This window comes from Archocentrus centrarchus, chromosome 4, assembly GCF_007364275.1.
Source record: "Archocentrus centrarchus isolate MPI-CPG fArcCen1 chromosome 4, fArcCen1, whole genome shotgun sequence".
NCBI classification, from domain to species: Eukaryota; Metazoa; Chordata; class Actinopteri; order Cichliformes; family Cichlidae; genus Archocentrus; species Archocentrus centrarchus.
Window position 1 is genome coordinate 13,664,291 of NC_044349.1, and position 10,084 is coordinate 13,674,374.

The 10,084-nt window shown below is 41.8% G+C and overlaps 1 protein-coding gene across 2 annotated transcripts; it reads right to left on the reverse strand.

Annotated features, from left to right (window-relative positions):
- Positions 1-7,453: 7,453 nt before the first annotated feature.
- LOC115779524 (golgin subfamily A member 6-like protein 22) lies at positions 7,454-9,623 on the reverse strand. 2 transcript variants are annotated; one of them, XM_030728235.1, is made up of 2 exons: positions 8,306-9,623; positions 7,454-8,212 (listed from the first exon to the last, which is right to left on the reverse strand). In XM_030728235.1, the coding sequence occupies exons 1-2, from the start codon at positions 9,491-9,493 to the stop codon at positions 7,550-7,552; spliced, it is 1,851 nt and encodes a 616-aa protein (XP_030584095.1). In that variant the 5' UTR covers positions 9,494-9,623; the 3' UTR covers positions 7,454-7,549. The 2 variants fall into 2 exon arrangements, with proteins under 2 accessions (XP_030584095.1, XP_030584093.1); XM_030728233.1 differs by having other exon boundaries at positions 7,454-9,623.
- Positions 9,624-10,084: the final 461 nt, after the last annotated feature.

A 10,084-nucleotide genomic window follows, 5' to 3' on the forward strand; every position in this document is an offset into this window, starting at 1 on the left:
GTCCTCCTCGACCAGCACATAGACTGCACAGGGTACTGTCCTATGTTAGGCACTTTCATCTGAGGTGCCAAACATCAACATTTATTACCTCTATAGTTTTGGATACTTGTTGAACTGTTGAAGCAGGTCAAGACTACAAAAAGATGCCAAAACAGCTTAATCATGCGAGTTTTCCTTTCTTACATAAAAAAGTGATAGTCACGAGGAATTGTGAAAGTCAAAACAAGATCACAAAGAACCTTTTCAGATCATATCTGTGATCTCATCACAAAAATCCCTGTATGAAATATGCAAAAGCAACATCTACACAGGGAAGTTTATTTTGGGTAGAAGCAAAGATAAATACAGACACACACAGGAATGCAATTTTCTTCCAGTAACACAATATCAAAAAATCCTGGATGCAAATGTCCAGCATTAAAGAAGATGTTGGCCAGGACAACGATCCAAAGTACACTTTAAAATCCACCGTGAACTACTTCAAACACAAGCTGAAGCTTTTGAAGTGTGAAACCTGTGGGGAGCTCTTAAATATCCCAAAGTTTAAGGCAAAGGGGGGAAATGTAGTAGATAGAAGACTCTATTATTCTACTTTTACAGTTCATGGAATAAAAAGCAGCAGCGCATTAGCATTTGAAATATCTGTTTACTGTATTCGGTTTGCTTTCACTTAAAAAAAAAAATGAATGAGTCCTGTACTGTATGAAACTCCTCTCTATATGACAGTGGCCATTTAGAAAGTGTTTAAATTTTACATTTTTCTTTTACATTTATTTAGGAAACTCTTGAGTTTCTATTCAAAGTTCTACTTTATTCACAGGGATTTACAGCAGCCAGAAAATGCCATTAACATCACCAGAAAAAGTCAGTGTGTTTTTGCAGTCAACACTCAGCTAACCTCTGACTTACATGTCTTTGGCTCTGCAGCTCTGTTTGATCAGAGAGAGGACGCCCTGAGGAAACCACACGTCTTTCTGGGTTAAAGTGCATTCAGAGAGTGTAAAAGAAGAAGAACAACAACAACAAAAAGAGAACCAACCAGTCCCAGAGTGAGTTGTAACACGGGGATGCTTTGAGAGCAGGGAATCTGGGTAAAAGGTCAGTGTGAAGAAAGTCCATGAATGGAGTACCAGCCTTCCAGTCGTGGATAACAGCTGTTTTTAATGAATCCCTCATGACATCAACACATGAAGCAGCGCACAAGCCGTGCACGAGCGTTACCTTTCACCCACTTCTCTGCTCTGCCAAATGTAGTGATAAAAAAACAGCAGCCAGACTTGAAAGGAAGGCAGCTTACTGTTTAATGAATTAATAAATAAATATAAAGTTAAATCAGAAATTTTTTTTGTTATGCTGGAGATTTGTCTTCTTCAATCAGAAATATACATAAATATTTAAATTAGGGACAGATGTGATGGAAATGAGGTCATACGTTTGCTCAGTTTAGCATAAAGTTTGGAAACAAGGGAAAATGATCAGCCTAGCTCTGGGTAAGATGCTGTTATCAACAGCAGCAAAGAGGTACCCACCCTGTATGAGAGCGACATTGATCTAACCTTAAACATACATATGTAGAACAGCATGAAGGTAACTGCTGAACAAAGGAACATAAAATCTACAAAGTTATAATAAAGCTTCCGCTTATATCCGAGTAAGGCCTTTTGCTCCTTCGCTGAAGCTTCTCACATTTACTATTGAAACACTTTTGCAAAAAAAAAAAAAAAAATCCTCAACATACTGCTGAGAAAATCTTAACTCTGGATCTTTGGTGATGGCATGAACATGCAAGAAACAGACTGTATCCCAGGAGTGGATATAATCAGTACAGGCCAAGTTATGATGACACTACAGTAGGCTTTAACTGAAAAACAGACAGCTCTCCTCCTGCAGCTCCCCCCTCTCTATTCTAAGCCCCTCCCACCAGCGTTATTGGACTCGAACCCCACTGTGCACATTGCACCACCTCATCTTACACTTATTTTCCCTTCGTGCCTCATCTTCATGCCACTCACCTGACACCTGAGGTGGGATTAAGAAACCTGTAACTGGGCACCATGAGCAGGATTTTTTAAAGCCTGGAAACAAAGGCCAGAAAAGTTCCTTTCGAGGTTCTTGAATTACACTTTGCTAAAGGGAAATCACACAGTGATGGACTCCAAATGTGATACTGTTGTCTCTGATAATCAAAACGATCTCAAGTCGCTTTGATTGCGTGCGTATCTAATTCCAGACAGAGCTGGGTGGGACAATCCAGGCCCGTTAGAGGTTGATGCAACATACCAGACATGTAGCAACATCCTCACCTTTCACACACTAACCCAGTTTTTTTCAACCAGTGTGCCGCGGCACACTGGTGTGCCGTGGGAGATCGTCAGGTGTGCCGTGGGAGATCGTCAGGTGTGCCGTGGGAAATTATCCAGTTTCACGTAATATGCCACGAGTGTCTGTGCTGCAGTTAGTGGCTGGAGCATAATCATGTAATACTCTTCCATATCACTAGACTAGATAGCAGCAGGTAGCGAATTGCATTGTACATAGAGACAAGAGAATTAAGCCGCTGTTCCATACGGAACGACTCGCCACGGGTCGACTCGACTCGCCCCGATTTGACGGCATCTCCATTAGAATCAGGTACACTTTGCCGGTCCTTTTTCCTTACTCACTCACCCGAGGTTCTAAGCGATCCGAGGCGATACAAAAATGTGACGCGGAGTACAGCCTGCCACTGATTGGCCAGGGAGTATCGTCACTAGGAGGCATGAGAGCGACTCCTTCACCACAATCATTTTTAAAACCCCACAGCAAGAAACTGGAGGCGCAAAGCACTGGTTGAATGCTCAGACCGACAGTTTGCAGCGGTAGTTTTGCAACATGAGAGCCATCTGAAACGCTCACACAGCATACATATTATAACCCTATACTGCTGGGCGATCACCGCTGAAGCACCGTTACCTGCCCCTACAAACCGAACGGCTGGTTAGCACAGAGCTTGAGGCGGCTGATCAAAGCAACTTTGAATTACCGTAATTACGCGACCTATCGGAAAAATTCAAACAGTTTCTGAAAGCTGAGAAACTGCACTTCACAACCAACATAGGGTATTACTTTGGTGTTATTACGGTAATTGTTGCCGTAAGTCCGCGAACAGCGGCACTTTTGAAGTACACTGAGCTGATTATGACATGTTCGGTGGTATAGGGAGTTAACAATGATAACCTTCATCCATTAAAACATTGTACGGGGACTTATACATGATGATATTAAACTGGCATTAGCTGTGAGCTTGCCTCTTTCTCATGTATTGTTGTATTGTGTTATTCCTGGTAATAGAATGCTTTTGGACAGAATTAGAGTTTGCAAAACACTGAAGTTTTCTACTATAAGACCACATTGTTGTGGCATTTGTTATGTTCAAGCTGTGTTTTTGAAGTGGACATGTTAAGTGCACTTTTTATTTGAAAGAAGATATATATTATATGATAAAGTTCTTTTTTGTGTTTATTTGATTCCTATTCAAGACACTTTGATAAGAATGACTATATTGTTAATATAGGCTACAGAGTATCATTTTTCTAAACATTTTTGGCTGGTGGTGTGCCTCGTGATTTTTTTCAATGAAAAAAATGTGTTGAAAAACACTGGTCTGGACCCTCACCCAGGACCAGTTTGCCATGGGAGACCCTACCAGGGGGACAAGCCCCCCGGGGCAACATAGCTCCTGGGATCACTGGGACACACAAACCCCTCCACCACAATAAGGTGGCGATTCACCAGGGCTTTCAAATTATGCGGCGGCAGGCGCATTTTCTGCCTACTCCAGCCGTCTACTTTTTAATTTTCCTAAAAAAAAATTTTTGCGCCGTCCGCTGTCTCCATTTCCAGAGCCATGTGGACGCAGGTGGCAATATTTACATTCTTTCAATCTGAGCCATTTGGTCAGTTCACGACTGCCATGTGACTATTCATATCGTCTGCTGCCGTCGTGGCTTCTCATGTATGTAAGAGAAATAAGAGAAAACAGCAGCCGTCACAAGTGGCCGCCAGGCATGGGGACCAGATGATTGGGCTTAAGAAATGGTTCAAGCCCACGTCCGAGGTTGAAAGTAAGTAATCTAGGTATCCACAGTATTCCTGACTTCGCGCCACTACCCATAATTCATAGCGGAAACCGGTTGTTTACTTCCGTTTGCGCTGTTGTTCACGGTTGCGGGCTTACACACTTGCCGTTCAGTTTAACATTTTAACACTGCAGTTTCTTTTACCTGGCCTAAATGGTACAACATCGGAGGTGGAGACATTGCAAGGATGTTTTAAAAAGCAGCGAGGTAACAGTGCCTCACCCATCACTTGTGTAAATGACATGAAATTATGGCCTGATTGTCAGCTACATCCACATTATCAGTTACCTTGTTTTTTCCGAAGGTGTTGATGGCGGGGAAATCGCGTAATTATAAGAACACCAGATTACCTTCAAAGCAATAAAATCAATAAAGTAATGCTTAACAAACAAGGCAACGTTGTTTTCCTTAAAGCAGCTGTAGAGCCGAGCAAGCGCATTGGCCAAGCTAAGCGCTTAGCATGGGTCATGCTAAGGGAAAGTGGAGACAGTCAGCTGTTCCTGTATGGCTGATTAGGGAAATCATGTAGTGATGCTGCAGCTATTCTGTGGAAGGTATATCACTGATCTGGATATCAGAGTGTTCAGATCACTGAAACATAAACACTGGACTGGCCGAAAGCCGGTGATCGGGGAGACACGCAGCTGTCATCTTGCTAACTGCTACGTGTTTACATGAAGGCAGGCATTGTTTAAGCTTTGTGTAGGCTGTATGCTGTAGTGTCACACTATAAATAAAATAACGGAAAAAAAAGTGGCTGTACATTAAAGGAAAACTTAAAACATAAGGAGAAAATACAGTAATAGGATGTGCAACTGAGTAGTATAATTTAGGGGAAAAAACAAATTTACAGAATAAAATAATTTGAAAAAATGTACAGACTGATATAGTGACAACCGACAACAGCACAAGTTGAATCCGAGCTCATGTTCCAACTAATAAAGCCGCCTGTTACAGCACAAAGTAACCGAATTTTGTCATTAACTCTGGCTGTAACTTTGGGTAACCGGAAGTATAAAACCGAACAGCGGAAGTAGCAGTCTGTCATGGCAGCCTACGTGTACTCTTCCAGAAACCCGTGGATACATGATCAATGTAAAGAATAGAATTCTAATGATCAGATGAGAGAAAGGTCGCCGGCCTCGTGGAATGCGATCATCTGCATGATTTGATGATGAATTTCATAGCCGACCGTGCTGCTCATTCAAGTTTGACGATAAAATAATATGCATTGGCATAGCTTATGTATTTTTGAAGATTAACAAATACTTCCCTTACTGTACTTAAGTAGGTTTTTCAGGTATCTGTACTTTACTTGAGTATTTATTTTTCTGAGTACTTTTACTCCCTACATTTTACACAAGTATCTGTACTTTCTACTTCTTACATTTTCAAACAGTTACTTTAGGTTTAACACGTCAGAGAAAAGTTTGCATTTCCGTCAAACATCAAACGATCTGAGCCTAAACGGAGGAATATTAACATATAAGAGACAATCGTATTGGCGTATCCTCCATCACCGGGGCTTATCGGGTACAAAGGGATTAAATACGCAAACCCATATGATTAATGTATCGTTTATAGCGCTATAATCTGGGGTTACAGCGGGCCGGACCGAGTCTGTAAGTTGTGCTGGCGGGACATAAGCAGCTGTGCTAGCGCTACTGAAGAGGAGTGAGCATAAAGGGAGTAACGTGTGGCAGGTAAATACAACGTTTCTAAATGCTCAACAAATATCAGCTGCTGTAAATACAGACACTTTTTTTGTCCTTTACGTTTTCTGTCATTTATTTTCCTCACCGTTTCGGCGTGCAGCCTCTATGTAAAGCGCAACTTCCTCTTGCTCTTTCCCGCACTGACCGGACATGCAGACGTTTCTCAGACGCATTAAACCTAAAGTAACGAGCTTGTTTTGAAAATGTAAGAAGTAGAAAGTACAGATACTTGTGTAAAAATGTAGTGAGTAAAAGTAAAAAGTTGTCAGAAAAATAAATATTCAAGTAAAGTACAGATACTTGAAAAATCTACTTAAGTACAGTAACGAAGTATTTGTACTTCGTTACTGTCCACCACTGAGTAAACCTCAGAGCAGCAGCAGCAGGTCAGCTGATCACAGCCTGCACACAACATCATTTACTGCAGCTCACAATAGAAAGTTGGGATTCTTCTCCCCATGCAGAGCCACTACAGATGATCTTAGGGTTCCTCCACCTTCTGAATCCCACTGTAACCCCTGAGTATCCTCATGTTGGTGTTTAGGTGGAGACACAGTCACCCTCTACTATGGAGGACACAGAGAATAGAGCTGTGTTTAAATTCCCTTTCACAGTTTGTGTCCTACATAACAGATTCAAGCTGAGTGCATTCATTAGGATTAAAATTTAGATTGGAATGACGTTTCTATTCTCATGCATTATTTTATATTATTACAATAATATATAATGAGGTTCAGTTAGCTTTACACAAAAATAGCAGGTAGAAACGTCCTCCAAAGAACTACTTTTACTTTCTTATTTTGGGTACATTTCAGAGCCTGTACTTTTTTACTTTTACTTAAGTAAAGATGTTGAACCAATACTTCAATTTTTACCAAAGTATTTTTTCACACAAGTTCTACTGAAGTACAGAATGTCAGTACTTTTGCCACCTCTGTTTAAAATTAAACCATAACATTGTTGAGTTGCATTGCATATAAGTAATGGTTTGTGAACACATCGGCCGTGGCATTTCTTCCTTTCATAGTAGAAGTTGTTCATTTATAGTAACTTTGATATATTTATGGGAGTACTGAATGAAAGTCTTTAAAAAGTAGTAAAATTTAGGGGATAGTACTCATAAAAGCAAAACAGATGTGAAAAGACGCCCATGGAGGACAGCAAAGGTCCTGGTCATAAGGTGCCTGCTACTTTGGCATGCCCCCCTGCTACTCCAAAACAATTTGAAAGCCCTGTTCACGGAGGAGACTTAACAGAGTTGTTGAAGTATTTTGAGAATTCTAAATAATCACATGCAGAGATGCAAAAATATAGTTTAAGAGTTTATTTAAAGATTTAAGTAAGGAAAAAATGAAGGAGAGTAGGAGAGGAAAAAGAGAGGGAAGAGTAAGATCCCAGCAATCAGAATATGATCCCAAGCACTAGGTGACAGTGGGGAGGGAAAACTCCCTTCTAAAAGGAAGAAACCTCCAGCAGAACCAGGTTCAGGGAGGTGCAGCCATCTTCTGAGACCGTGTGTGTGTGTGTGTGTGTGTGTGTGTGTGTGTGTGTGTGTGTGTGTGTGTGTGTGTGTGTGTGTGTGTGTGTGTGTGTGTGTGTGTGTGTGTGTGTGTGTGAAAGGAAAGAAGAGGAGAGTGAGGAGGATAGGGACTGAGGCTGGAGGGAGGGTGATAGAAGGGAAGATAGAGGTTGGAGAGAAGAGGGAGGAAGAGGAGGCTAATCCTCAGGTGGAACTGAGCAGCAGAACCACCACCAGCTGCCACGTTGTCCGTTCTCATTCTGCTCCTGCGTTTTCACCTTCTTTGCCTCTTTCTCCCATATTTCCTGCTGTTTTTTTGCTTTTTTCTCAAGAATTTTGTGCAGTTTCCTTACTTCCTCTTCTCGTTTTTTAATCTGCTTATTTGATTCTTTCACTCTGGCTTTCTCCAGTTTGTTTTCTATTTTATCTCTCTGTTTCAGGAGCTTCTTTATTTCCTTACTATCTTTATCTATGTCTGACTGTCCGAGCTGCAAATTAATCACTTCCAGCAGGTTCATTGTCTCTTCTTGTATCTTTACGAGTTCTGCTCTTTCAGTCTTTGTCTCCTGAATTTCCTTTTTCTTCTCTTCCAGGTCTTTCAGCAATTTTGTCAGTTCTTTCTTTGCCTGACTTTCTTTCTGACATTCCTGATGCTGTCCATGCAGGCCTTGCTTTCCCTCAAGCTGTTTTTCTTTATTAAATTTTTCCTTTTCTTCCCGAAACTCCATGGTGACTTTTTTCAAGCGTTTTTGGATTTTACAGACCTCCTTGTGCTTGCCCAGCAGCTTTTTATTTTGTTCTTTGAGAGCCAGCGTCTCCTGCTCCACTAGCTGTCTGTGTACTGCCTCATTCCACAGGACCTCAGCTTTCTGAAAGCACGCAACTTCATCAGACAGAGACTCATTCTCCTGTTTCAGTTTCAGGATTTCACTGTCTTCCTTATTCCACAGGACCTCAGCTTTCTGAAGGCGCGCAACTTCAACAGACAGAGACTCATTCTCCTGTTTCAGTTTCAGGATTTCACTGTCTTCCTTATTCCACAGGACCTCAGCTTTCTGAAGGCGCGCAACTTCAACAGACAGAGACTCATTCTCCTGTTTCAGTTTCAGGATTTCTCTGTCTTCCTTATTCCACAGCACCTCAGCTTTCTGAAGGCGCGCAACTTCAACAGACAGAGACCCGTTCTCCTGTTTCAGTTTCAGGATTTCACTGTCTTCCTTATTCCACAGGACCTCAGCTTTCTGAAGGCGCGCAACTTCAACAGACAGAGACTTGTTCTCCTGTTTCAGTTTCAGGATTTCACTGTCTTCCTTATTCCACAGGACCTCAGCTTTCTGAAGGCGCGCAACTTCAACAGACAGAGACTCGTTCTCCTGTTTCAGTTTCAGGATTTCACTGTCTTCCTTATTCCACAGGACCTCAGTTTTCTGAAGGCGCGCAACTTCAACAGACAGAGACTCATTCTCCTGTTTCAGTTTCAGGATTTCACTGTCTTCCTTATTCCACAGGACCTCAGCTTTCTGAAGGCGCGCAACTTCAACAGACAGAGACTCATTCTCCTGTTTCAGGTTCAGGATTTCACTGTCCCTCTGCTGAAGCTGCTCTTTCAGTCTCTTCATTTCCAGTTCAGAGTCCCTGAGCTTTTCCTGAGCCTCTGAACAAACCTCGACCCCTTGCTCGTTCTTTCTGAATTCCAGCATTGAGGTCAGCTTGATGACTAGCTCTTTATTTGCTGCTGCTCCTTCATCATTTATCTTTCCCACTTTAAACTCATATTCGTCCACCTTGGTTTGCAGGTCTGCCGTTTGGACCTGCAGCTTTTTGAGGTACCGTTTGAATTCATTGGCGTTCTTCCTTAATTGGTTGTTTTTAGAAATGACTTCATGAAAGTCTTTCTGAATAAAGTTGACATCAAGCATACTTTCTTGCTTAACTTTAAACTCACATTCATCCACCTTGGTTTGCAGGTCTGCCGTTTGGACCTGCAGCTTTTTGAGGTACCGTTTGAATTCACTGGTTTTCTTCTTTAATTGGTTGTTTTTAGAAATGACTTCATGAAAGTCTTTCTGAATAAAGTTGACATCAAGCATACTTTGTTGCAACAATTCAGAGGTTTGGTGCTGGTTCCTCATGTCTGACATTTTAAGGAGAAACACAATGGTATCTGGTGTAAGAATCAGATAAACTCTGGTTTTGTATGCAGAAGAACAAAATTTGTTGTGAATTCGTTGAATGTAGATACTTGTGAAGAGTGTGTGTCCAGTATGCAGGCTGCCCTGTATGTAAAAGATTTCTTGGAATGTGTCGGTCCTTTGATCTTTTAACTAAGATGATAAGTAATATTGCCTTTGAAGTTTGGAACAGGCCCAGCCTACAAAAACATTCCATGCCCCGCCCATTGAGAATGGAGCCCCTCCCATCTTATTTTTGTCTCCCTGCCTGTTAGGCAGTGTTGCCAACTTAGCAACTTTGTTGCTAGATTTCACGGCTTTTCAGACCCCTCCAGCGAGTTTTTTTTTTTTTTTTTCAAAAAGGGACTAGTGACAAATTTAGTGAGTTTTCCTGTTGACGTCGGTGACTTTTAGAGAGTTTTTTGTTAACCCGAAATCCTCCGCTATCGCCGTGTTTTGTGTACATACAGCCTTCGTCTGCGTCCGTTCAGACGGTTTGGCATCGCCCGGACCCCCAAGAGTACCCGGCTGTTGGTATGTACCGTAAGTCAGGTGACCTTG

Bases quoted from the DNA above. Each gene is read 5' to 3' on its own strand.
- LOC115779524 (XM_030728233.1), bottom strand. From the start codon at position 9,493: ATGTCAGACATGAGGAACCAGCACCAAACCTCTGAATTGTTGCAACAA.